Below are 27,228 nucleotides of genomic sequence, written 5' to 3'. Positions count from 1 at the left end.
TCGAGGAAATTCGTAGACTATGCTCCTTCTAATTACGAATCTCCATACTTCTAATTTCGCCACCCAAGCAGGAAAGCAATGGACAGCAGCATTTCAGTTCGCTGCCTCCTCTTCCTCAACTTCTCCGAAAGGATAATCCGTATACCCCTCACTCTCACTCCCAGCCACAACCACACCCGCATAAACCGTGTCCATATTCCACTTGGTCAGTCTCTTCCCTAGCCTAAGCTTCTCTACCAGATCCGGGTTACTGATAAACCACCTCGCAAACGTGATCCCATCTACCTCATTTCTTTTCACCTCCTCAAAGCAATTCTCGCCATTGTAATTCCCGTTAGTCAATACTGGTGTTGTCTTCAGCACCTCTAAGAAGTGCCTGAGATGGAGATCCTCGACCGTAGCAGCCACTTTCTCCTCCCTGATAGCTGCGTACATGTTTTCGGTCTTAGTCTTCTCTTCGAGTAGAAGATCGGCCCGCGGCTGAGTGAGGCATACGTATGCGACTCCTCGCTTCTCGACTTCGCTCAGCGCATACCGGAAGTTCGCGATAGGATCCGTATCTAATGGCAACCAAACAGTTCCCCATGGGCTCATTCGGATTGATACTCTAGATGCCCCGACAGCGGCGATCACCGCATCGAGGATTTGGAGCGTGAGTCGAGCTCGGTTCTCTTTATTGCCGCCGTAATTATCGGTACGGAGGTTAGTGTTAGTATTGAGAAATTGATCAAGCAGATATCCATTGCCCGACGCCTTTGTCAATCAGCTCCCAATCTTATTTTTTAAAGGGAGACCGTTACCTACAATCTCGACACAATCGAACCCGGCCTCGATCGCGCATTTCGCAGCATGCACATGATCATCAACTGTATCCTTGATATCCTGCAATGTCATCGGCTTGGCTGTCTCATGAGGATATTTGATACCTCCGCGCGTGTTCCTGTTATAATAGCCAATATTTGTTGCGGAAGAGCTCAATGGCTGGCGGTCGCCTAGCGAGACTGAGACTGCAAATCGCCCAACCTGATGTAATCTGAGATCAATAGCTGAAGCTTGAGATGATCACTGGGTGGAACTCACATGCCACAATTGACACGCCATAAATGCACCCTTGGCATGGACAGCATCCGTTACCTTCTTCCACTATAACATAATTAGCACTGATCTCCGTAAAAATTGAAAAGCTGAAACACGATCCCAGGAGTTCTATCAATAGACATGACTCATGATAAAACCGTCCCGAGAAATCGAGGAAATAGCTTGGGAGCTGCACATACAGCCCTCACGTGCTCAGGCGCAAACATGCCTGGTACGCCGTAAAACCCTCCACCCTGCGCCAATGTCAGCCTTCATGCTCCCACATCTATTACAAACTGCTGTTTTCTAAGTGGATTACACGTTCGGGACAGTGGGAATGACAAACCATCAAACTCGGGTGCATGCCTTCAGTGATAAGCAGTCCTCCCTTCGTCGCTCTCTGTGTATAATACTCCGTGACGCTCGGAGTCGGCACACTACCAGGACAGCGCAGGCGCGTCATCGGCGACATGATGACTCGATGTTCGAGATTCATTTCTCCGAGACGGAGTGGCGAGAAGAGCTTGCTGCTCTCGCGGGGTGGTGAGGTAGAATCCATCGTGCTGGATGAAGTGTGCTGTACGATTTGTCGCAGCCGGATTACTACTGAGTCCTAAGTCTCAAGACTTGTAAATGTTGGAGAAGATAATGAAATGTCTATCCTATTCTCTGACTTCGTAGCAGGGGGCTCCCGGGATTTTAAATATCATTCCAAAGCTCCGAGTCGCAGCCGCTTCCCACCCCCACTGCCCGATGATCCCAAAAAACCACGATTAGTGATCCCGAAATTATGGAGATTAGTGATGGGGGTGAGGAACGGAGCGGACGCCAGTTCTGGCTACCCTTTTTACCAATCAAGCCTTTACAACAATGCTGCACGATGGAACCGGCCACTTCACAAAAAATGCCGCAGTCGGCCCGGTGCTGAATAGTAATCATACCAAACAGTACAAAAGAACGGACCGGGAGCGGCGCAACCTTTTACACCGTCCTCGTTATGAGAGAATTTCCCACTATTACTAAGTAACTAGTAGAGAGTGTAGTTAGTAACCTATATGATGTCTTCCACTTCTCCCCTCCAGCAGAACAAAGAATTTGAAAGCCAAGCTCATTCAAATCTCATTCAAATCTCATCCATTGCCAAGGAAGATGGCGAAGAAGATCATCACTATTGTGGGATTGACGGGTAGTCAGGTACGCATAGACTTATACTAAGAAAGAGCTTACCAGCATTGGGGAAACTAATCAATGAAAGGGTGCCTCCATTGCCGATATCTATACCAAGGAGCAAGGCTGGCATGTCCGCGGCCTCACCCGTGATCCAAGCAAGCCATCAAGCCAAAGTTGGGCTGACAAGGGGGTTGAACTTGTGAAGGCCAACCTCAATGACGTCGCCACATTGAGAACAGCGTTCGCCGGGTCTAACGTTATCTTCGGCGTCACCGACTTCTGGGGAGTTGTGTGGGATCCTAAAGAACAGGCGCTGGCAGAGTCAACCGGCCAACCCATAACCGAATTCGCATACAAGACTGAGGTCCAACAGGCCCGCAACATCATAGATGCCGCAAACTCCACGATTGGCACCTTAGACCGACTCGTGTTTTCAACTCTCTCGCACACCAAGAAGTGGAGCCAGGGAAAGTATATCCACAACCTACACTTCGATGCGAAGTGGATGGGTGTTGACTATTTGAAGTCCACTTATCCAGCACTGGATAGGAAGACTTCGTATCTACAGGTCGGGCTTTATGTGACCAACTGGAAGAAGGGCCTACACATGGCCCGGCCGACTAAGGTAAGCCGAAAGCTCTATGGAATTACTTGAGCAGCTTACGTCTACTTCGATGAAGGATAATGTTAACAGAGAGACAGCAATCTGACGGCTCTTTTGTGATGAGCGTTCCTATAGACGGTGATGCCCCGGTTCCTATGGTGGAGCCGCGTCAGGATACGGGTAAGTATGCTGTCCTGTGTAAATTAAAGGGAACTTGTGGCTAAGATTGAACGCTGGAGGCAAATTTGTCAAGGCGCTTGTACAGGTCGAGCCAGGCAAAAATCTGCTCGGCTACGGAAGCTTCATTAGCTGGAACGAATTTGCGGCTCTGTGGGGGAAAATCCATGGCTTGAAGTGTCGTTTCGAAAGAGTCCACCGCGAAGTACTTGAAAAGGCCGTCCCTGGAGGCGTTGGCGAGGAACTTGCTGATATGTTTGAGTACATCGGGGAATTTGGGTACGATGGTCATGATCCAAGCATTGTTCATCCTCAAAGTGTAAGTGTTTCCCCGTCTATAACTAGAGCTCTTTCTCACAAGCATACCAGCTTGGCGTCGATATCCCTGTATACACTGCGGAGGAGTATATCAAGGAGGAAGACTGGCCTGAAGTACAGTAAGCTCCATGCTTAGTTGACGTGCAAACAGCAAAACATGCCCTGATTGCCCTTCTTTGTCAGACCTGTCTCCTTTGTCACTAGTTCTTTCATTGGCTAGTCTATAAAGACGGCCTTTTTCTAGTTAGTGAATGGATCATCCTTTTCAATATGTCTTTTTGATCCAGTATTAGTAAATGGGGCATTATATAAGTATTGGTACCAATGAAAATAAAGTTTAAACAAAGACAACGTTATTCCTCCGCATTTGATAGGTGTGGAAGACGTGTCTGTTCTGGTGAAGAGTTTGAAAGTGCACAAGTGCTAGTAGTAAAATGCTTCATTATCATAAAGTATACAATCACTATCGGAATAAAAACAAAAAGACCGCTTCTCTCATAGAACACGTAAGCACTTTGTATCTCCTGACTCTGTTTGCAACAATTGTCTCTTTACTCGTGGTCGCTTTGGAGCTGGCCAACATTTCAATTTAGAGCGGTGAAAGTCGATAATCAACGCCCTCCCGGACTGTTCATTCCAAAGCGCATTTTGAGGCCGATGATTTCCTTATCCGACTTGTGGATATTTTTGAGAAGCCCCAGCGTCAGCTTCATAGTTGCTGTGAGATCGCCTCCCCCCCCAAAATCCCCCTCCAGCCCATGACGAGCATGTGACGAATCTCCAGCCCGATGAAGAGAATAATTCCTTTGCCAAGTCGATTGTACTAAGGAAATCAGGGACAAAAGATGCTTGAGCCTTACGCAGGATTTGATATACGTGCGCTTCGCGGGAGACTTCTTTTGTTGAAACATACGATATCTCCTAGTAGAAGATGAACGAAGCATGCAAATAGGCTTCCGCATAACCCAACTTGGGTCGAAGGTCTCGACCCAAAACCCAACCCGGACCCAATCCGATCCAATTTTGCATAAATCTTGGTCTTGGCATCCATAAATCTGCTAAATAATCACAATGATGCACATAATTAGCATGTTTGCATTGTTTATGACCCAAGTTGGGGCCCCGGACCCAGGCTGGGTCGAGGACTTCGACCCAAAACCCAACTCAGTCCGGGTTGGGTCCGGGTTGGGTCCGAATTATGTTGGGTTCTGCGGAAGTCTACATGCAAACAGTCTATTCCAGAGAGGTGTCTAAGTCTGGTCTCTTTCTCATTGAGAAAGAGACCTTATTTAAATGAAAGGATTTCCCCTGAAGTATACTCATTTTGAGGAAGGATTCAAGCTGACTGATGTCAAGAATACCTTACGAATACTGCAAGTGACCGGATCTAGTATTGATCCGATGCATTTGATTATGTAACTAAATTGAAGCATAAATAGCGTGAACTAGGGGTAATTGAAATACAGAGTCATTGATATCTCCAATGGGTTGGGTACTATACGAGAATTGACATTGTCACAGATTCCACCGCTACACTAACTAAATCCCACAGATTCAATATTCTTATGCCCAATCTGGTCAATCGTCGCAGGTGTATAATACCTTCCTCGACTGCGTGACGACCAAGCGAAGATACCATTGTACTGGCATTAAGCACTGCATTTACGCACCTGAAACAATCACCAAAATGAGCCACTATACGGCAGATCCAGCATTACATCAGCGAGTTGTTGCTGAAAAGACGAGAATTGAAGGTCTTCATGTTATTACGCCGGCGCAAAGAGAGAGCGCTGGGTAAGTAAAATTACAAAAAGACGAGGCCTATCAAGTTTCTGTTAACAAAATAATGCAGAATATACTACGGGGCACTACATCTTTTTCAGAAGTTTAAGGCATGCCCAGGTCTTCAAGATGAGTCCTGCCACGTTACCTTTGGGCGCTACCCTTTAGCAGTAAGTGTGCGTCCATCTATAAATTGTTCTAAATTAACTATATTTTAGAACACTAATGGCATCAACTTCCCATACCTTGCATGCTCTAAGAAACAACGGGGCCATTGGCATAAGAATCTCACTGTCGGTTGACTTGGTCATTGCCCTAAGCAGATATACTATCGATTCAACGGAATGTAGGTATATGCTCGGTAGGTAAAAGTGAAGTTTTATTCTAAACTACTAGCTTCGTCGAAGATATAATAGCTGCCCATGCCAAGGAGTCATATGACTTAGGCATGTCAGCTGAATAATGGTTCCAAACCTCACACATAAGTCAGCCCATTTTGACGAGGCCTTTTTAGAGAGCCTAGTAGCTACTGGCAGCTCTCCATATTTTGAAATATGCACTGGCATAAAAGGAATAAGCTCCCGCCGGCCTCATTGCGGTAGGTTTTATGTAGTTTTTACGTTTGAAAACTAGATTAAAACTAACATTCTTATAAGATTCACGCATCCACAGGATAGAGAGAAGCCAAACAAGATGCCATGTGCAGTGCTATTTCATACATTCATCCCAATCGACTACAATAAGCACCCGTACGCTATCTTCTACTCGCGAGGACGCCATTCGCATACGCCCCCACCACCAGAAAAGCTGCCGCAAGACATGATTTCGGGCCTACTTGATCTCATCACGAGAAGTATGAGCCATGAGCTTACCGCAAGTAAGGGTTTAAGCTAGGCGAAATCTAGAGCATCGATGGGCTAACTAGATTTTCAGCTAAGTTCAACTCTAGTCCTGAGTTAAAAGAGTTTTGCCGTCAGTTTCGCGGTAAATCGCTGTCCCAGATCCACGCGAGCTTTGCAAACCAAGACCGTTTAAAGACGCTTATCGCAAAGCAAAGAGCTTTAGCGTATCCTCTTGGACGAGACTTGAAAGGTGTCGTTTACGAATGTGAGACAAAACAAGTAGGGTACGTGAAACTGGATATATGATGCATTAAAATACTAACTATAGTAATAGAGATACATCCGCAGGATCTATGTTGAATATGGTGTCCAGATCATCTGTGCATTTAACGAGCAGCTTAAGATCCTAGCCTCTCTAGATTCATTTGAGCTTGATGTGTCCTATAAGCGCGTGAAAGGCGAGTTCAACGAGCTAGTATTTGCGGCATTTTTAAAATCTCATGGCAAAGGTAAGTATTGAATACTGAAGAGGGGAGCCCATAAGGGAAACCTGACCATTCCCTGTCTGCGAACCAGGTCCTGGCCACGAGGGGCAGTAGGAGATGTAAGAGAGGAGAGCACGTAGAGGTGGCAGAAGAAGAGAAGTGTGTCTGAATTGCCATCTTGCGAACAGGGAAGTCTTATGTATCACATAGTGCTGATACACCGCTACTTCACGTGGCTTCATGCAGTCAGCAATTCCCCCACTACTATATATATATTTTAACATCACAAATGTGCTACATGCTCTATACCTTAAGAACAAGCATTTCAATTTTCAATTTTTCGACATAGCCCTAGAACATGATAGTATAATTGTTAGGAATAATGAATAGTAACATGATTTATTTTAGGAGGATTATAAAGAATTATTATACATTGGTAAATGGTTGAACTTTAGATATTTGTTTCGAATATAGGGGACTTCGTCGCTCATTTTCCACTAGATTTGGGGGGGATTGAACCCAGCGAAAAAAAACGAGGGCGAATTGGCGATATGAGGGCCGCCCTCCAAAAAAAGCGGCCCTCATAATCTAACTAATCGGAAGGGGGATCTCGCCTCTTTGGATTTCATTTCTCTATATTGAACGGGACCCGCTGCTTCAACCGGCCCTAATGTAGGCGAACAACGTTGATGGTGGGTGTGTCTACGCACCGAGAGAAGTACATAATAACTTTTCTGCTAACATACCTAACTAAATGCATTTGGTAAACAGTTGTGTTTGAGTCGAGCTAGTTGATCAAAACACACGGTGAGGTTCTGCCGGCGGATCTCAACGACTATCGCACTGACAAACTGGTAATTTCATGAGCCGGTTGGACTCTGCTGGTTCACGAGCAAGGGTTGCATTCCTCTCAGTTCGCAAAATAGAAAGACACTAGGTTATGGACAAGCGCCTTCTCGCTCCTACTGCACCGACGCAATAGCCTCTCTGTAGAGCGCGATCACGTACGAATATTCGCTTAGTTGAATGCCCCAAGTCTTTGAACTCGAAGATTGGAGCATCTTCGCGTGTGCCAAACACCCACTCCGTTCGATCGATTAGAGCACCGATTTGGCTATCGGCGTTCTTGTTGGGATGGCGGCAGATTAGCAGGCTGCGGACACTTCTCCTCGAGACACCCACCGAGTAATACATAGAAGAAGCGCACCACTAGGATGAATAAACGACCCTCAAACTTGACTATGACTGCATCTCCCCTTGGCATGCAGCCTTGCACGCCGCCGAGAGAACCTGGCCCATGTTCTGATTGAACCGACCTTGTACACCGGTTTCATTACTTACGACTACCTGTTCACGGCTGATAAAATGCCGCATGAGCCCCCGTGGTTCATGCGCCACGACTGACTGATTGCCAGCCCAATTGGTGATATGAGTCACTTCGGGATGTCTTGCTCGAAATTCGCCCAAGGGGAAAGCTCTGCGACAAAGTCAATCCTGTCGCATTTGTGGCGGCCTTCTCCTCGGCCTCCTCGCCGGGGTTCCCCATTCCGAGTAAAGCCATCCATCCACCAAAGAGCCCTTTCCGTTTGTGTGGTTGGATTGGTGGTAATTATTTCTGCTGGAGCGTCAATGTCGTTTATGATCAAGCCAGCCATCTGAGCACTCTCTTGTATCTGAATCTGACTTTCATCCATGAATGGCCTAACGATCGGTTTAACCTCGATCAGAGCGTATGGGTTGCTATTGCCGTCATCGAGATACTTATCGGTCCGAGATTCGAATCCAGCTTCTACCAGGATGTCTGGCAGCTTGGTGTAGCGTGGAGCTAGGTGCTTGAATTGGGGATCTCGGTCACTCGGGGCCGCATGCGGCCATTGGTTGTAGTGTTCCTACTCCTTACTATATTCCAAGCCTGGAGACCAACGGAGTTCGTTCTGGGTGGCTGAAAATGCCGCCCTTGTCGCGTTACAAGAGCTCTCACATTCTTGCGAGGAGCCTCGACCAGGCGTCTGATCCAGATAGGGCCACTGTGTAAGGAGCTCTGTCATGAAACTGCCCCATGCCGCGGAACCGATGAATTTGAATTTCCTCTCTTCCATGGCGGCTGCCCTGGACCAAAGCTGGCAGTAGTATACTCAATAACCCCTTACTGGTTGATATCTTTGGTATCGACACCTGCGGCAGGGCTTCCATAAGAGCAGAATGCGCAAATCTTTGCCTCTGATATGCCTTCCTGAGACCTTTGCTTCTTGACCACGTTGTTCCAAAACAAAGAGCACTTATATGACGTCTGAGCTTCGTCAATAATCATCACGGCGCCGTCAGGATTTGAGTCAAATGTCTCATCAAATGAAGGATAAATCTCTGGCCCTGCGATTCCAACCACGGTCATGCCGAATGGCATCACTATCCATGGAGACGTTCAACCTACAGCACGCCTGCAAGAGGTAGTCGCCAGCAGTGACATTGGGCGCTACCGGATGGCAGTAATATCGGCGTGGCGAATATCCCGGAGGAGCAGTGGTCGACCAGACCTCCGAACCAGATGCTATTCCAAGAGGACCATGCTTTGATACCTCCATTACCTCCAATGAGCCAAGTCCGCATATCGTTGATCAATCTTGGCTTTGTTTCCGACCAACCTACCTCGATCACAACAGTTGGACGAATATAGCCGTCATTGCTTGACTCACATTCTGCTGGAATCGTCCTTGGACACCAGTCTCATCTCTGCAGATCGCTTGTTGGACCTGGAAGTTCTCCATCAAAACGCCGCACAAATATCGGCGGCTCAAAGGATCGTCTGGTGTCTTGTGAGCCCGCTTGTATTTCTCAACACCATCAGGAAACGAGCTATAGGGATAAGACATTGTCTTGCACGCAGGATTCGCACACTTTGACATCGACTTGGCTCCCGCGTTGTGGAACCCTTGATGCAAGGGCCACGCCGCATTCTTCCCACGCCATGATACGGATGGAAGGCCCAGTTCCTTCTGGTACCTGGTTGTTCCAGCCATGGAGACGACAGGGTCCACAAGTGAAACGATTCGTGAATGTAGCTTGGCATGGCTCTGATGCAGAGCTCTGTCAGCATGGAATTAAATCCAATTCTGTAATAGTAGTTAGTACAATAGGCCGTTGATTCTGATATTCTTTCTTACCTTGCCTTGGATTGGTGAGCCTCGTCTAGCCGCTTGAGGGCTAGGTTCTTTAAACCCCCAAAGCGCCGAATCTCGATATCTTATTTCGGTATCGTGGCGCCATCCGAATGGCCTATCAGCCAGGAAGCGTCACGTTTTAATTTGTTCTGGGCCCAGTAGAGACAGTCTTCTTGAAAGCCCCCTTGCTTTTTGGTAAGCGTTCTTCCGTCGAATGTAAACAGTAGCATGGAACAACCGTACACAGAGCGGAAAATCGCCCCTCCAAGAAGGGCTTGGAAAGATTTCATGTACTGAATGGAGACATGCTAGGTGTCAGGAGCTTGGCTTGGCTCTTGAAAGGAAAAGGATGAGAAGGGAATATGGGGCGAGAGGTTCTATATACTGAAGTCAAAGTCGGGAGAACAGTTCATTTGACGGAGTGACTAGAGGCTACTCATAAGGTGAGTCGTCCTGTCACTGTCTGATCTGTTGTGTTTTTAATTAACTGAATACCGCGTTAATTATTTAACTAATGATTAAATATTTTTTGATGTGTCTGCCTGGCATGGAAAATGGAGGATGCCGCTATACTCCGGAGTACCAGCCAAGACCCGCCATGTGATCGTGACATAACATAATTCAACCACCTCCAACTTCCTTAAACTTCCTCCCCATCCAACTCTCTCGCCATCCTCCTCAATCAACAATCCTCCAAACGCGAAAAGGATATTCTGATTGAAATGCCCCCCTCACCACAAACCGTACGTCCGCCCTTCCCATATCGAATACTCCATTTTCGTCCTCCCGTCATTCTTACCCCGCCATCCCCAATTCTAATCCCACCCCAATCCCAACGCCCTCCTCCCCTCTTCTACTCCTGCCAAAACAAACTAACAACCAAAACCCAACAGACAAAACTAATATCCACCCTCCACCTCCTCATCCCGCGTCTCCGCCTTCTGCAAAAGAAATCCACCGCCTCCTCCGTCGTCCAGCGCCGCGAGCTCTCCCACCTCCTCTCCGAAGGCCGCGAGGCGTCCGCGCGCATTCGCGTCGAAAATGTCATCGCCACAGACATCTCCATCGAGGTGCTCGAGATGGTCGAGCTATACTGCGAGCTGATCCTGGCGCGCGCCAACGTCGTCGATCAGGCCGCGTTCGGGGAGAAGGGGGTTCTGGCGAGGAATCGCGCGAAGGAGGTGTGGGGGAGTTTGAGGCATGCGCAGGGCCAGGGACAACATACTTCCGGGGGAGGGAATGCTGGGGGATATCAGAAGTCGGCTTCTTCCGGGTTTAGCTTTTGGAATCCGTTTGGGGGGTCGAGCAAGTCCGTTGCGGCTGGCGGGGCGGAATCGTCGAAGCCTGAAGACTCGGATGCTGGGCGCGCTGCTAGGGATGAGGACTTCGAAGGGGAGGGAGATGACGAGGAGGTGCTGGAGAGCAAATATATCGATCCTGCGCTGGACGAGGCCGCCGCGGCTATCTTCTACGCTTTTCCCCGCTTCCCGCATGATGTGCGCGAGCTGACGATTCTGCGGACTTTGCTGGCCGACCGCTGGGGAAAGGATTTCATGGCGCTGGCGGCTGATAATAAGTTCCCGCGCGGCGAGGGCGTGAAGGTCCCGGCGCGACTAGTCAAGGGGTTGCGCGCGAAGCCGCCCAGCATGGAGCTGGTGGAGAGCTACCTGTTGGAGATTGCGCGCGCGTATGGAGTCAACTGGGGCGCACACTTGCAGGGCCATACAGAAGAAGAATTAGGGGAGGCGCCGGGGGAGTTTGAGGACCGTGATGATGCAGTCGAGTCCAAGGATGGGCCTGGGGGCGGAGATGATGCCGGACCTGGCGATCTCCCATCCACGCCGGCCAAACCGCAACGTCGTCAGTCAGACACCGCGGAACTCAACCGCGTGACGCCGCCGCGGGGTCTGCAGGCAGGAAAAAGCCCCGTCAGTGTTGCGCCGCCAGGACCGAGATCAGATAATCCCAACCCGCGCGTCAAAGTCCCGGATAGCAACGCTGGAAAGGCGACGGACAAGGCGACGGACGGTGCGCCGGAGACTCAGACGCCGAGTAAGAGCAAGAGCGGAGGCATTCCGGAGCTGGACGAGTTAACGAAACGGTTTGCTGCGCTGCGGCGGTAGTCTCTTCTACCACTGTATGTATCTGTAGATGTGACGGGGTATTTATTATTATTATGACTTATGACGATCATCTTCCATCTTCTGTGAAGGTTCACGAAATTTTTTCATGCATTTTCTACTAGTTCACCCTGAGTAGCTAAGTAGTTCATCCGTGAATATGGAAAGCAAGACCTTCAGTGATTAACCCAGACACTGAAACAGACTCATCGAGTTGCACCCTGCCAACATATTGAACCCGTTGATTTGACTACTCGCCGTCTGGCACCAGACCGATATTAAACATCCCCAAATCCGAGATTTCCCTCAACAGCTCGACGTGCAAATCTACCATCTCCTCTAGATCTCTGCCGGGGAAGGCCTTCGGCCCAAACAGCACTCTCCGGCTGATCTCCAGACGCTGCCCTTCTTGCTGCTGCTTGTTGGTCGGCCAGAGCTGTACCTGCTGCTGACGAACCGGCACATCCTGCCCATCTCGCACGTAGAAGTCGACTTCGCCCTTCGCGAACTCCGAGTAATCCTTGTCCCCGTGCCCAACCAGTGTCCACGTTAATAGAATCACGACCTGGACGCGTGGTCCAGCCCCTACACCCCGGAGCCACAAATTCATGTCTTCCATCATGCGCTCTCTGGATTCTGACCAGGCAGATTCGACCACCACACTCGGCTGGCACATTGTGTTTGGGTGGATCGCGTAGTCGGGTTCCTGTATGGATCCTGCGTACTTGATCCCTGTTATTTATAGCACAGCACAGCATCTCGTCAGCAAGGGGATAGACATATTCTACGTGGGAACGCAGATAGACGACGATAAATAAGTCTAGTCTTCTTACTTACTCGGTGCTTCCAGCGTATCAAGACAGTCGGATTCGTCCTGCGCGAGGACCTCATCTGCGATCCATCTCGCGAATAGGTCTTCCATCCACCAATTGTGGCAATCAGGTAGATCGTTTTTTCTCCCGACGCGAATGCAAAGTTTCCGCGTGAGGGCATTGTAGCCGATTCTGTGTGTACATACTCCCGTCGTTAACATATACCTTACCTAGTCCATATGTATTGTACATATTTAGCACCCTATGGGTTGGGTTGTGTTCCAGCATGCATACATACATACATACCATGCTGATTGAGACTCAAGGTCCCTTTGTACTTGGTGTAGGACACCTTTAATCTGTCTGGGAGGTAACTCGGTATTGGTGATTTCGACGCTTTTCCAGGGGCCTTTTTGCATTTCTTCGATGATATGTAGGCCTAAGGCTCTGGTTGAGGGGGGGAACTTGGGGCGTTGAAAACGGACATGTTCAGTCGTTCGGACATGGTTTCGGTGTTCGTTAGTAAATAAGTAAGTAGTTAGTTAGTGGAAAACGAATATCAGTATTATTTTGTGGAAGTGTGTTGAATTTCATGAAGCTGACTATTTGCAAGGTGCAGTCCCTCTACTGGGGTGAGAGTCATGGGTGATTGAATTGTGGCGTCATTTTTGCTGGTCTATCAGAGTCCCTGGAACTTGATTCCGCGGCTTGGAAGTATAGCAGGATATTCTTATTTTCTTTGAATACTGATGTTACATGGGCATTGATATATAGTTAATAGCATACTGTTGGCCCGTTTGCTAGTTATTCAGGAAGCAGGTTGACATAGAATAGATTATGAAACCAACAAATTAACTTCTAAATTCCAGTATGTACTGGGAATAATCTCCTTCCATAGCGTCAAAGAGAAACAGATTCTCCAGTATGATTATATACTAACATATCTCTCTAAAAAAAATACCACCAAAAAAAAATACTGCCTGCCTTCAATATATACATACAATCCAAACAAACCACACCACACCACAAATAAAAGATAATAATTTTTAAAAAAAAGATTCAATCCCGATACTCCTCTTCACCAGGAAGAAGAATCTCATGACCGGAACCCTCATAAACGAAAATAGCCGCGACGCACCCAAACACCGAGACCAAGGCGATCAACCACCACGCGAACCCGACCATCCCGATATCCAGACCGTAGCCGTACCACGAGCCTGAGAAGATGGGACCCACGGTGCGGAAGGCCGACGAGACGGATTGGCCGATGCCGTGGATGGTGCCGAGCACGGAGGGGTGCGGGGAGCAGTTGTTGAGCAGGATGATGGACGTGGGGAGGGTGAAGGTTCGCGCGGTGACTTGCAGGAAGAGCACGACGATGATGGAGAACCAGACCCATGAGCCGTTGGCCTGGCCTGGGGGCGGGGTGCTGGAGGGTGCGAGGGCGATGTAGGGCGCGAAGGCGTAGGCTAGGGGGAAGAGGGTGAGGAAGTATTGGTAGCTTTTGGCAGTGCCGAGACGGTTGTTGATGGCTGGGTAGATGGTGAATTGGAGGAGCATGCCAATGATGCCGAGGATGGCGGTGGCGAAGCCGACGCTTTGAGGGAGCATGCCGAGACCACCGGTGAAGATGAAGGGGAGCTTTTGCTGGGGGCTAGCGGGGTCGTTGGAGTCGTAGCGGGGGGTAGAGAGGAAGAGCAGCCAGAGGTTGTTGAAGGCGCTGGAGATCGTCAGTATTTGAGTCTATAGGCTACGACGAGAGTGAAACATACCCCATCTGGAAATCGAAAAAGGCCTGCGCCAGCAGCGTACACAACACATTCTTAGTCCACAATTGGCGGAAAGGCAAGCTGTGAACGAGTCGCGCAGGCTTCGCTGCCTTCTCTTCGAGTTCGTAGCCTTCCGTCCGGTCGCGAGACTGATGTAGAAGAGGGCCATCCTCGTCGTAGTCGGCGAAAGGCAGTCGCTGATAAAGGCCGGAAGATGACGGGACGACGGTTTTTACGCCGCGAGAGAATATCCGCATGGTGAAAGTACCCAAGCCGGGCTTTCCCTTGCATGCATCCAAAGTCTGAATTGAACCCATTAGCGCTACCCAGAGCAGGACCTCCAAAGCAATACACTCGAGACATACCTCTTCTAAACCCATGGCCACGCAGACCGCAGCGAAAGTCAGAAAGATCCCATTGGCCAACATTGGCAACGCATACGGATACGTGACCAGCCACTGGACGCCCGTCTGGCCGCCAAACGAAGAGTCCGGACCAAACAATCGCGGATAACTCCTGACCGGATCGGCCAGCATACCACCCATAACTAGTACTCATTAGCCCGCGTCCTTCCTGTCCCCTACTGGAATGATGCAAGAATACTCACCCGGCCCAAACAATGATGCAACATTAAACCCAATCGGCAAGATCAAGAACGCGCGAGAATGATACTTCTTCTCCTTGACATTCTCCGCAATCATCGTCCGAATGATCCCGACGGTGCCGTTAATCGCACCACCAAACGAACGCCAAAACACGGCCTGCGCGAATGACGTCGAAAAGGCAACCCCGAGACACGAGGCCGCCGTGCCCAGTAACCCGACCAGCAGAACGAACTTGCGACCTCCCCACTCGGCATCGGCCACGCGACCCCAGGGGATCGCAGTTGCGAACTGCGCCGCGGTGAAGGCGCCCTGCAGGATACCGGCCTGCGTCGACACGTCCGAGTCGGACAGGTTCTCGTCGAACGACTTGAGCTGGTAGAACATGTAGGCCTGCAGGGAGGCTATCTGCAGGAAATCGAAGACGCGACACAGCCCGAGCAACGCCAGTTGTTTCTTCTGCGGCAGAGACATCCATGTCACCGGGCCGGGCCGGGGTGCGGGCGGCGCTCCTGCCGGCGCACCGGCGAAGGGCTCCGATGGTGTTAGGAGGGCGGATTGCGGTTGGCTTTGTGAGCGACTGCGGGCATGGCCGGGGTAATCGAGGGAGGTGTTTCTGAGGGCCATGCTGGCAGTGGCGGGATCGTGCTCTGGGGACTGGTTGGAGGAACCCTCGGAGACGTCGTCGAGGGAGACGTTGGACTCGCGACGACGGCGCTGGGTGGAATCGGCGTTCTGGTCGTGACCGGTTGTCCAGGAAGTGGTGCGGGTGTGGCGGGCATTCCGGTTCTTGTGGTTGTTCAGATGGGACGAAGGGGTGGCGGAGGGAGGAAAGCCGGGAGATAAAGGCGAGGCGCTTCCCGCGAATGACCGACGACCGGTTCCTTGGGACATCGAGGGCGCAAGAGAAGGTCTAAGAGTACGCGTGGGAATAGCGCCAGGCTAGCAGGGCGACGTCAGTCGGAGGGACGAATGAGAGGGAAAGTGGAAGTCTAAACGAGGAGACGAGGAAAAAAAAATGTCCGAGCGAATCAAAGGAATGAACGAATGAGCAGAAAGACACCGCCAGAAACACGCAAAAGAAAAGAACGGAAGAAGCAAAGAGAGAGCGACGGGATGGACGGAGATGTAGTTCGGGAAGAACGAAAGATGAAGCGAGAGGGCGAAAGAAGATGGAGTGGAGTCCGACGGGGTCACGGACGATACGCGACGATACGGGCCGGCGGGACGGTGTACGGTACGGATGACGGTACGGAATACAGCACATTAAATATTTAATCTGAAGATTTAAAGTCCAACTAGACCGAGTGGCTTGCGACGCCGTCTCCACCCCGGAAGTCTTGGCAGCTGCGCTTTTCTTTGCCGACGTTAATAATTAATTATATTTGGCACTCCGGAGGGTGGATTCCCCCATTACCTCATTCGCCTGACTCGAGGCTTTAGGCTTTACACTTCATCCATCTCCGGAGATTGAAGCCGAACCTGAAGATACTAAAAACAAGAATAGAAACAACACAAATAAACATTATCACACCTGCAACCACCGATATGCATACGCACCTCTCGTCAGCAGTCAGCATATAAATAGTTCAATATGTACTGCGTACGTCTCGTAGTCTACGTGGTCATGACTCCATCCCAGCCACAACCACAACCCGACCACGGAGCTCCTCCACAACCACCAGACTAAAAGACAGCACTAAAGCATGCTAAGCTGCTAACCTAAACGAATACGCAACTCCGCGTTTCCACTTGGTTGTAAATTGTAAGTTTAGCAGAAGAAAATAAAATCAAAAGAGCTGCCGTCTATCCGTGCGTCTGCCGTTCGCCGAGCACTTCTTATTATTTACGCGGTTTCATCAATGTTTACTGTGCAGACAGTAGAGAGTAAATATCAGGCACATTGAAAAGAGAGAAAATATGTATACATTTTAGAACTACAAAATCTACCGCGACGTCCCCGGGTCCGGCTCCCTCAGTGGGAAATAATGTGCCGGTTCCTGTCCCCCTATCCACCGTCGCCAATGCCACCACGGCCAGTCTCCGATGGCAATCATGGCCCTACTACGCTCTTGATCCAGCATCTCCGAGGACTCTCGCTCCTTGGTAGTGTATGACTGAGAGAGCGACCGTCGCCGTCGATATATCCGCAACGTGACAAACACCCCCACCACGATGATCCCAACAAACAAGGCGGGGCCTGCCCATCCCAGACGATCTAGTGCGGTTAGCTTGGGTTCCTTCAAGTCTGGAAGTTGAAGCGTTGTCTGAAACGCGACTGAAACGGTTTCAACCAAAGGGGGGGGAAGGGACGGTAACTAGACCCAGCCAAGGGGGAGGGAGGTCCAAAAAAGGAAAGCGAGAAAAAAATAGAAAATCAACTTACGGTAGGTTTGCTTCAAGATCGCCGACGCTCCGTCTGGGGATGTCTCGGATGATATTAATCCTGATGATGATTGCTGATCGCCGTTGTCAGCGTGCGGATTCACGGGATCAACCCAAGGGACCGTGTTGATCCCTGCCGGCGGCACGTATGCCACGGCGGCGTCCTCGCCGGGCACTCCGTATGACGCAGCGTTGTCACAGAGCTCCTCGCCGCAGTAGTTCTGCAGTTCCGGCGACGGTGTGAAGGTGAAGTGCGGCGGTGACCGTCCCAGTACTTCGCCCTGCAGATCCACCGCCTCGGCGTAGCTCCACTGGTAGAAGTGCGGTTCACTGTACACCGTCTCGAACCCGGTTTTGGCGACCTGTTTTAGGGGCGTGTAGGGCCCCGTGCGGTTCATGGAGCCGTAGAAGCGCCAGGACCGGATTCGCGTGGCGCCGTTCCAGCTGACATACAAGGTCGTCGCCGCGAAGGCGTCCGTCGAGTGCGAGTAGGCCCACAGCGCCGGCACGTCGGTGGGCATACCGTCCCATTGGAACTTCTGCGCGCGGTAGTTCATGATGTGCTTCTCCGCGTCCAGGTACCCCCAGAGCAGCAGGTCGCCGGCCTCGCTGTGCTCCGAGATGTAGGCGTTGTTGCCCCAGCCCATGAAGACGTTGCCGTTGGGCAGCGTCTGCATGTTACCCTGGCTGGAGCTGAGCATGTCTCGACCGGGAGGTGCGTAGTCGCGCAGCTGCTCGGCCGTGTTGTTGACGTGGTTGATCAGGATCGTCATGCCCGACGAGTAGGTGTGAGTTTGGTTAAACCCGTTATAGCCGTTGTTATAGAGTGACAGTAGCGTGTGCGTGCCATTCTCGCCGAGCCAGCGGGCATCGTGTTGCTGCGAGAAGCCGAAGTTGAGGTTCTGGAAGGATGGGTTCGCTCCGTGCAGCTGCCAAACGATGGAGCCGTCCCTGCCTGAGATTTTGTAGATGGCACACGTGTGGCGAGACGAGATCAGGTAGTCCCCATCTTTGTTCTTATCGACGGAGTTGATGTGGAAGTAATCCCACGGTGAGCGCGGCTCGAATCCGGTGCCCGAAGTGTCGGTGGCGCCGGGGTAAGTGTAGCTGGCGGAGGGATCGACGTGATCGAGCGATTTCCACTCGAATAATACCTTGTTGGCTTCGACGTCCACCTCTTGGAAAATGCTCTCCATCAACCATCCCATGCCCGTCTTGACGTTCCACAGGCTCATGTCAAACTGTCGCTGCTGGTATACGGTCAACAGGGCGGTTTTGCCGTCATTGATGGGTTTGAATTCGTGCATGTCGCTGGACGCGATTCCGCCTCCGGGAGTCACCGTCTTCACGATGCGATACTGGTTATCCATGATGACGCCATGGCCTCGACAGTAGCCATTCTGTTGAATGCCCTGAAAGAAGCAGAGGTGGTCCTTTCCTTTGTATTGACAAACGTGCATGCCGTGGGCATTTCCGGGGCCGGAATTCCCCCAACCGCTCCATACTAGATTCTAGATCCCAAGTGATCAGCATGTGCAGACACACAAACATGTTCAAGATAGACACATACCCCCTCGTTATCATAGATATAAGGTCCCGAGTTGTCCGCTTCATAAGGACCAACAAATATATAGCCGGGGCTGAGTTTATGAGAGACATGATGCTCCAAAGTCAAGACCGGGGAATAGAGATCAGGTCTCTGCAATGGAGTTCAAATATTAGCTTGCCATCGCAGACAGATGAGGCGTTATTGATTGGACGCCTTCGCAGCACGCATTCAAGGGGTGAGCAGAAACATACAGATCTGAAGACGGCGTCCACCTCGGCGACGGCCCGCGGCAGGCCGCATAGCAACAGCAGCAACGACACGATGATCGTGCGCCGAAGGATTGAGGATGGAGTAGCTCCCCCCGAAGCGAAGTGCATTGAGAAGACGGACATGGATTCTTCACATTACTCACACAGTCTCTTACTTTTCTTCTGCCAGAGAAGAAGCCAGACACTGGATGAGAAACAGAAGTGCGACAAGAGCAGCACCCCGGTAAGTAAACGTGCTCGAAGCAAGGGGGTAGAATGTTCAGGAGCAAGAATGTAGGAAAAGATCAGCGGCAAGCTATGACGGCACATGGAACGCAAACATGCGAAGCTTCAGACCATGGAGACATGAAACCCACTTGGCCGTGCTAAATCGACTCCGAGCAGAGTCTAGCTGCCTGAAAATCCGGTCGATGCATGATATCCACAATGGTGATTGGTGCATGAAACGACGAGGAGAGCGGGGCTCTCGATGGATGGTTGCTTGGTAATAGTGATCATAATCAAAAGACGACGTTTGATGGTGGCTTTGCTTGTAGATCGGATTCTACCGGAGTAGAGTTAACTATAGCGGCCGATCAAGCTTTCTGCCCCCGTGAATCAGAAGTCAATGCTTATCTGGCAGTCTGATCATCAACACATGTCCCACGAAGAACTCAGAGAGAGAGAGAGAGAGAGAGAGAGAGAATGTACTCCGTATGTGTGTCATGACTGACGCAGCCTTTCTCATGGTATCTGCTATCATGCCTCCGGTGGTTCGACACGATCTTAGCGCCTCCACACGCCAGCTAGTCTTAATGCATCGGGGCCATGATTTTTTGCGATAGCAGCAGTTCAAATGTAGCTGCCTAACCCATCTACCGGATCGAACCACCATCACGGCGAGAAAAGCGAGAGCACCATGCTCATGCATGGAGCGCGTACGTAGCGGACTACGTAGGCCGGCGCCAGTGATACGTATGCGGAGGTGAACTTAGCCGGGGCCAATTCCCCAAAGCTGTCAGCGCCGATATGATATTGACCGGGCCGGTGGGGTATCCTGGATGAGATTCAATGCTGGGAGATGGAGCGACTGTCATCAACTGAGCTCCAGAGTGTCAAGGCATGAGAGGATGGAAGGAGCGAGTCAGCCAGTTGCATACCTAATTACTCTGTATGGAGTAGGTCGCAGTTACCACAAGAAGGAACGTGATCCGCGTAAATTACTCGGTTCGGTACTGAAGATACCAAAAGGACAATACGGTAACGCCGAGGACCCGCTTTAAGCCCGAGGCCGCTAGTACCGATCTGGTTGAAGTCCAGGGGGGAGCCACGTCATGGCAGTGATTATGTCATCGGCGAGGAAGAGTCCGTTCATTCTGATTGACCCGCGAAGACTTGAAGCCCGGAATATGGAGTGAGTGTCTCCACTCGCTTGCAGAATCCCCCCATTGGATCTCTGCATTCTTCGCAGGATCCTCCCCCTGGTTCCAATATGCACTTCCAGAATTCTCATGGCGGTGCACAACGGTCTGATCTGAAGATCCTTATTACTTGACTCCCCGCGGAGAATACATGCGCTGTTGTTGCAGTCAGATGGGTATTCGGTTGTTCCTTCACACTATATATGTATTCTACGGGGTATTGTACTACCTAGAATTCAATATGAATTGCAATGTTATACTACATACCATTCATTCCACCTGTTCTCCTCAAGTATGCGCAGCTCCATTGGTAGGTATGGTGTACTCCGTACACCGTAGATAGGGATGAAACTCCAGTCAAACAACGTAGCGATATCTCCGACACACGAGACAGTTACTGTCAATGGCTACATCTATATTCAGATATGACATGGAACAAAGAATACGGATACATATTATATCATATCGACCAACTGTCTCCCTGCCTTCGCGTATCCCTCCCTCCCTGTCAGCCACATGCATGTAGCATGTTTCTGTGTACAACAGACTCAACCCAATGCACCCAGCTTACATCGAACTCCCAATTCCTACCAGAAAAACCTGATTCCCACCCCTCTCTCTCCAAGACGCTATACGTTCGTCCCAAGAACGGGCCAAGAAAATAGACTTGTTACCCCCCACCCCTGTTCCCAATAATCAAATACCCGTAACCCAACTCTCCAAGCCACTTCCGCCCACAATTCGACAAACCGGCGGCTAAACAGGCAAGGACCAGCTAGCTTGCATGCATGATTGCGCACGCCTACCGTGCGACTCTGTATTACACAGATTAGCTTATGTATGGGTTGTGATTGATGATTGATGACAGGGCTGGGCGGGTGGAACAGTGATAGGAAAAGACAGGCACCAGCGATTGGGCCAATTTTGTACTCCACGATGGGGAATGTAGGTGGATGGGTTTGTGCGTTGCTCTGACAATTCACGGTTAGGAGGGAAGGTTGGACAAGACCAGAGTTGAATTGCAAAGGGTCAAGGGGCTTGTCACGAACGTATTGTCTAACAGTGTCCTGCCTGTCCTGCCTGTCTGCCTGAGAATACGAAGAGTGAATTGATCCAGATATGTTTCAATATTGTGCATTGATGTGGGATATTATATATTTCGTCCCTTGACAATAATCAATAAAAAAGGGATGAGACGCTATTTAAATACTGTTGTAGGATATGATAGGCAGGTAGCAAACCTTGCCTTAAACATGAGCAAAGAACAAGATCAAAAACCATTAGAGATGTAAAAAAAAAGAAAAAAACCATGCATGGCGCCCAGCGCACAATATACTCCGTAAACTCGAAAACCCAACCAAATCCCCAGGAAAACCAAAACCGCCCCCTTTTTATTTCATGGCATGCCCCGCTCACCGAGCGAATCGCTTAAACGCCATGGTCGCAGCCAAGCCAGTGGCCAAGAGGGCGCTGCCCATGGTGACGGCCTGCAAGGCGGCGTTGAGCATCTGGTGCCTGTTGCGGGTGCGGCAGCGCTTGAAGAAGTCGGCCATGTCGTTGCCGCGGGGGAAGGGAGTGTCGGGAACTTCTTCGCCCAGGAACTCGCACAGCGGACCCCAGCCGTCGCCGATCTGGTACTCCAGCAGACGCTCGGGGGGCACCATGCTGCGGATCTCGGCAACGTGGTCCTCGTACACCTGCTTGCCCTTGTTGGGGAAGTCGCCGCGGAAGAAGGTCTGGAAGAACTTGTTCAACATGGGGTAGTACATGCCGGCGGCCCAGCTGAAGTTGGAAACGAAGCTGTGCTCCGGGTCGGAGACACGCCACCAGACGGTTTTCATGACGGAACTGGAAGGGAGGAATGTTAAATTGATGGACGAGATGATCCGTGAACGAGAAGACTTACGCATGCCACGAGTTCACCTCCCGAGTAGTCAGGATGACCTTCGCGTTGGGGTAGGCTTCGATGAGCTCTTTGGCGAAAGCGCAAGCAGGCCAGTCACAGACAGCCTGGAACCAAATAATTAGTTTTGTACCGTTTGGATTGTCGGATGAGTATTTACCTGGCACTCTCCCAGCAGCTGGTCCCATTCCTTTCTTCCGAACTCGCCCACGCCGTCGTATTTGGCAGCCAGAGCGTCGTGCCACATCAAGCAGTCCGGCGGGTTCTCAACGCTGGCGGACATCATGTGGTAGCACTTCAAGTATCCCAGACGCTCCAGGGCGATCCGGAGAGAGGCAGTTCCCGTTCTTCCCACACCCAGGGCCAGCACCTTCATGGGTACCGTGCGGTGACATTGCCGGCGGTCGATGCAGGTGTCGCCGGTAAAGATGTCGGTCATGGGCTGGGGAGCCAGGTTATCGGAATGAATCAACGACATATTGTGGTATTAAGGTAGGGTATCAAATAGAAAGTAATATAATTCAAGTTCCAGTTTATTATATGAGGAGTATATGAAAGACCGGCGTTCAATAACCGACCGACCGAGAACCGACCGAGGAAGGGATAAAGCCAAAGTAGATACGGACGAGAAGAAAAAAGAGAGAAAGAGACGCGAAGCCAGTGAAGAATGAAAGACGAGGCGAAGAATCCACAGCAATTAAGATGGAAGGGCGACTGGGAGAGCAGTCATTTAAAGACAGGACGTCTTCTAATGGGATAGTCCGAGCCAGACCCAAAGTGGCAAGTCAGATGGACGGAGTGGAATCTTCGACTCGATTGGTAAATTGTTAAATTGTAAATTGTTTAATTGTTAGAAAATATTAGAAGATAAAAAGAAGAAAAAAATGTCAAGAATAGCAGCAATCACCCAACCTAGCTTTTTTATTTTATTTTATTTTATTTTTTATTTTAATTCTTTTCTTTTTCTGGTGTCAATTTTCTCTCTTGTCACTGGAAAATTCATTAATTCTGGTATTCACTCCTGTCCCCCTTGGCGGGTCTTCCGCCCACGTTGGGGGAGTCTGGACGGTGGACATGGACCAGCCCGAGCTCGAACGACGTCACTGGCTGACGCTCGCCGCGATAGTCAGGGGGGCGGGTAGATTAGTACACTGCTTTCTCCACGGGCGATAGCACTTCGCAGAGACGCCGGGGCCAGCGGCCATGACGACGCTCAACGAGCAGTGCTCCGTAGCGAGGAGTACTCTGAAAGATGAATGGAACTGGTGCAGACGTGCCAAGACCTTTGGATCGCCTGAGGCTTCCAGACCGACCGAGCGAACTGTGCCTGGCGGGGCGCTGATTGGCGGCAGTCCGGGCGACGCGTACCTTTCTCCGTTTCGGCTCTTCCATTGAAACGAAGGGATCCACCATCCTCAACCTTGGGACTTGCGAATCTCCTGGCGTTTCCTTTTTTTCGACGTCCGTTGCCCGTTACTGTTAGTCAGTGCTTGGTGCTTGGTGGTTGGTAGTACACTTTTTTTTTCGGCCTCCTGGAAAATGTGCTGGTGGAAAATCATGTATCAGATTGATCGCTGCCACGCTTGGGTTGCATCAGAAACCGGTTGACAAGGACCGCTGCTCATTTGTTTCGAGTTGCAGATATCGACCGTCGGTGAGCGCTCCGTTTTCCATCCAGCGTGGTGAACTGTCTGTCGACTGTTGGCTGTCGAGTGTCGACACGCGCTTCTCGCATACCTCTCTGGTCCATGGTCGTAGACCTCCTCCGGCTGGATGCCTCCCGGGGGTTAGCTATATTTGCTTTAGCATACCAGTAGTCAATAGTTTAACACGAGTCAAGTGGACGACAGGTGGACTCTGGGCCTGTGGTGTTGGAGTCTGGTGCTCATGTCGGGCTCCATTCAAATTCAGAAACCAGAATGGCCCCCGCAAGAGAACACTCCTGGGACTCTGGGACTGGGAGTCGAATCCAGATGAACGGGCCAATTGTGCCGTCCATACTACGGAGTATGGATCGACGGACGGTGAACGTATCCCAATTCCCAAACACACCTGCCCACCCAGCTCCCCCTCCATCAGTTTGTTATCTTCGCGTCCCCTCCCAGTTTGTCCGGAACAGAGTTTGATACTCGTTTCGGGATGGTCGACCGGAGCCGCTGGGGTTGCGGGTGAACATTCCCGCCAGCCCTGAAGGCTATCAATCAATCCATCCATCCACGGAAGCGCCCAAGATCAACGAAGGCTGGTGGCGAATGGTGGAATTTCACTGCTGGGTCTCCGCTTTCGTGCATGTCCCGTCCAGCCTCTCGTAGCCTCGTAAGGGGGGGATAGATAGACAGGGAACAAGGAACTGACTGGGAAGCCAAAAATGCCGCGCCGTTTATCGGGGGAGCGCCGAGCGGTAGACAATCAACTCCCAACACTCGTTAGTGGCCGCCCGTCGGGGATCGACTCGTCGCCCGGAGGACTCGATGCCGCTGACAAGTACACCTACACAAGTCACAAAGTCCTCCCTGCCAAGACGGCCCATCACGGACGTGGGACCGTGAATAAAAAAGGTCTCGTCCGATGTGGTAATAATTCTCAGACGGTTATGACGATCTTCCTGGTGCTTCCGCTTTTCGCTACGGAGCACGAGTGCTCTCCATCGTCCGACTCTCTCAGAGCAAGTCTGGCGGCGGGCACGAGGGATTGATTGTCCCGGTGGATGGGGCTGGCATGGATACGTCGAGGTATTCGTATGTATCTGTCAGAATGGACGTGTATTGGGATTGAAAGAGACAGTCTGGCCTTCTGGCCTTAAGCCCTTCTGTTTTCGAAGGCCGAGGTTATGCATGGCCTAGTTGGTTAGAGCTCAGTGAGGGCTGGTCAGATCAGGTGAGAGGCCGACATGGGTGTGGTAGTCCCGTGACGAGGGCATCCCCGATCACGAAGGATTTTGGTGGTAGAACATGGAAAATGACAGGGAAAACAGAGAGAAAAAAAGTCAAGAATCATGAAAGACCAGCTCGCGCGACCAGCGGCGTCGTCCCCTTTTAAAGCCATCTGCCGCCAAGATATGTTGTCAGAATCATAATATAACTCGCAATCGGTGCCTGCGATCACATCACCCAGCCAGCTCGAAATGCGGGTAAACCCTCCACCACGTCCGTCCGCGGCCCCCGACTGAGCCCTATAGGGTAAGACAAGAGCGCCGATGAACGTTGGCATGACCATCTGAGCTTAAATTCTACCCCAAAAGAGCAATGCCAAGGGCCATGAGTGGTCCGCTGGTAAGGGTTTCAAGTCGGCATGCTCCGCCCAGGGTCTTGTCGACGCTGCCGGCAGTCAGGGTCGGTTGTTGCAAGGCTCTAGGCATCCCTATTCTCGCGCCGTGTCTGGTCAGTTGATGTGACCCTCGACGAAGATGGTGGATGGTGGGACTACTCGTGTTGGTCGATCGTTATTCCAATTCCAATTGCCAACTGGGATTATGCCATGTTATCGCGAACTAATTCCTGATTCCTACTTTCTTCGGCCCGAACGCGAGCTATTAACAGGTTGGGGATAATATAAAACTATAATGGAAAAGGCCCTCGAATCAATATCAACATCCCAAGCCTAGCTCAGATCGCAAGCATGGTTCCCCAAATATACAATAACAGCCATTGAAACCTTTAAACTCCGTGCGACGACCATATCCCGTGGTCGCTCAATGCAATGAATGATATCAGCCCGCTTCCTGATCTCCGTAGTCGGGTATACTCCGTCCGCCCTCGACACCTCACTCCAGTTTGTCCAAGTGCTCCAACCTCGTCAGCACCACTTGTTTGCTCGTCTCTTCGATCTCGCCCGCGAGGAACACCTCGTCTAGAATTGCATAGACCTGCGATAATCCATCAGCCATGCTTTCCCGAAACAATCGCATCGTAGACAGTTCGACATCCTCCCTCCCCTTTCCTCAACGATGTACCGTCCATAATTCCAACCCGACAAAAGTCTAGAAAAACGCCAGGAGCAACGAACCTTGTAAAAGTTAAACACGAGATCCAGCTCACACACATTCCCGAAGAACTGGTCCAGCACCTCCACGAAGAAATGCACCGCCTCCAGATACGCTAGCACATTGTCGGTGGCATCGACACACACGCAGAAGAATAGCCCGGCGTATCGCCGATATACGATCTTCGTACTGCGCTTGAACTCGACGAAATTCGACTGATATTTCTGATCTCTCGGGGCGACGAGGCGGTGGACCTATACGAGCAAGAAGAACCGGATCAGTTCATCATCCGCCTTGATTGATTCTGATAGTAAAGGGGCGCAGGGAGGGGGGCCGGGGGAATCGATTATCGCCGACGGAAGGACTTCGCATGACGCACCTCGCCCTTGAGCTTCACTTTCTCCTCATCCTGTAGATAACCAGTGTCAGTCTATCGTATCGCCGCGGGGTTAGAGTGGGAAGATGACTTACGCTGTAAGGCGCATACCATTTCGCAAGGCGCGTCTTACCCCTTGAATTCATGAATTAGCGACAGGACCACCACAAGAACAACTCGGGGAAAAGCCACTCACTGGCGATTCTGAACCAGAATGAAAGAAAGAACCATCCCGTCTCAAGTGTACCTGCGACCGACGCAGATCAGATTCACTTAGACTCCAGATTGTCGATGTCGAATCCCTCCGTGGTTCTCCGCCTCGGTGGTCTTCGAGCCCCGATTCTGCCGATCTCCACCGCCCGGAGATGGCGTCTTCTAAGATATAGTCTAGACTGGCAAAGCAATTCAAAGGAGGGGGTATAAAATAAATAAACTATATTTAGAATGA

The 27,228-nt window shown here is 50.8% G+C and overlaps 9 protein-coding genes across 9 annotated transcripts; 2 read left to right on the top strand and 7 right to left on the bottom strand.

The window, feature by feature from the left end:
• Positions 1-93: 93 nt before the first annotated feature.
• KD926_007634 (alkene reductase) lies at positions 94-1,636 on the bottom strand (the record flags this gene model as incomplete). The annotated part of the gene is made up of 5 exons (XM_053100505.1): positions 94-753; positions 805-1,023; positions 1,081-1,143; positions 1,278-1,331; positions 1,424-1,636. 5 exons carry the CDS (start codon positions 1,634-1,636, stop codon positions 94-96), a joined length of 1,209 nt encoding a protein of 402 aa, XP_052955807.1.
• A 590-nt stretch (positions 1,637-2,226) lies between these two features.
• On the top strand, positions 2,227-6,569 carry KD926_007633 (NmrA/HSCARG family protein; the record flags this gene model as incomplete). Its single annotated transcript, XM_053100504.1, has 14 exons — positions 2,227-2,271; positions 2,333-2,872; positions 2,950-3,031; positions 3,091-3,347; positions 3,398-3,465; positions 4,435-4,519; positions 4,899-5,140; positions 5,199-5,298; positions 5,347-5,421; positions 5,479-5,489; positions 5,785-6,005; positions 6,062-6,254; positions 6,319-6,479; positions 6,547-6,569. 14 exons carry the CDS (start codon positions 2,227-2,229, stop codon positions 6,567-6,569), a joined length of 2,103 nt encoding a protein of 700 aa, XP_052955806.1.
• A 1,319-nt stretch (positions 6,570-7,888) lies between these two features.
• KD926_007632 (uncharacterized protein) lies at positions 7,889-9,472 on the bottom strand (the record flags this gene model as incomplete). The annotated part of the gene is made up of 5 exons (XM_053100503.1): positions 7,889-8,287; positions 8,356-8,482; positions 8,606-8,825; positions 8,887-9,022; positions 9,149-9,472. The coding sequence occupies 5 exons, from the start codon at positions 9,470-9,472 to the stop codon at positions 7,889-7,891; spliced, it is 1,206 nt and encodes a 401-aa protein (XP_052955805.1).
• Positions 9,473-10,335: 863 nt separating this feature from the next.
• On the top strand, positions 10,336-11,736 carry KD926_007631 (DUF292 domain protein; the record flags this gene model as incomplete). The annotated part of the gene is made up of 2 exons (XM_053100502.1): positions 10,336-10,356; positions 10,507-11,736. 2 exons carry the CDS (start codon positions 10,336-10,338, stop codon positions 11,734-11,736), a joined length of 1,251 nt encoding a protein of 416 aa, XP_052955804.1.
• A 247-nt stretch (positions 11,737-11,983) lies between these two features.
• Positions 11,984-12,655, bottom strand: KD926_007630 (uncharacterized protein; the record flags this gene model as incomplete). Its single annotated transcript, XM_053100500.1, has 2 exons — positions 11,984-12,465; positions 12,571-12,655. The coding sequence occupies 2 exons, from the start codon at positions 12,653-12,655 to the stop codon at positions 11,984-11,986; spliced, it is 567 nt and encodes a 188-aa protein (XP_052955803.1).
• Positions 12,656-13,604: 949 nt separating this feature from the next.
• Positions 13,605-15,810, bottom strand: KD926_007629 (putative MFS transporter; the record flags this gene model as incomplete). The annotated part of the gene is made up of 4 exons (XM_053100499.1): positions 13,605-14,265; positions 14,318-14,616; positions 14,680-14,861; positions 14,922-15,810. The coding sequence occupies 4 exons, from the start codon at positions 15,808-15,810 to the stop codon at positions 13,605-13,607; spliced, it is 2,031 nt and encodes a 676-aa protein (XP_052955802.1).
• A 1,052-nt stretch (positions 15,811-16,862) lies between these two features.
• Positions 16,863-19,227, bottom strand: KD926_007628 (arylsulfotransferase family protein; the record flags this gene model as incomplete). Its single annotated transcript, XM_053100498.1, has 4 exons — positions 16,863-17,134; positions 17,303-18,812; positions 18,872-19,000; positions 19,102-19,227. 4 exons carry the CDS (start codon positions 19,225-19,227, stop codon positions 16,863-16,865), a joined length of 2,037 nt encoding a protein of 678 aa, XP_052955801.1.
• A 2,704-nt stretch (positions 19,228-21,931) lies between these two features.
• Positions 21,932-22,900, bottom strand: KD926_007627 (sulfotransferase family protein; the record flags this gene model as incomplete). Its single annotated transcript, XM_053100497.1, has 3 exons — positions 21,932-22,367; positions 22,426-22,529; positions 22,583-22,900. 3 exons carry the CDS (start codon positions 22,898-22,900, stop codon positions 21,932-21,934), a joined length of 858 nt encoding a protein of 285 aa, XP_052955800.1.
• Positions 22,901-26,185: 3,285 nt separating this feature from the next.
• On the bottom strand, positions 26,186-27,011 carry KD926_007626 (AP-2 complex subunit sigma; the record flags this gene model as incomplete). Its single annotated transcript, XM_053100496.1, has 5 exons — positions 26,186-26,287; positions 26,428-26,658; positions 26,784-26,813; positions 26,876-26,915; positions 26,977-27,011. 5 exons carry the CDS (start codon positions 27,009-27,011, stop codon positions 26,186-26,188), a joined length of 438 nt encoding a protein of 145 aa, XP_052955799.1.
• Positions 27,012-27,228: the final 217 nt, after the last annotated feature.

This window comes from Aspergillus affinis (genome assembly GCF_023601865.1).
Source record: "Aspergillus affinis strain CMG 70 chromosome Unknown NODE_46_length_220473_cov_87_121971, whole genome shotgun sequence".
Classification (NCBI taxonomy): domain Eukaryota; kingdom Fungi; phylum Ascomycota; class Eurotiomycetes; order Eurotiales; family Aspergillaceae; genus Aspergillus; species Aspergillus affinis.
The sequence above is the reverse complement of the archived record's forward strand: the minus strand, read 5'-3'. Positions and strand labels throughout refer to the sequence as shown.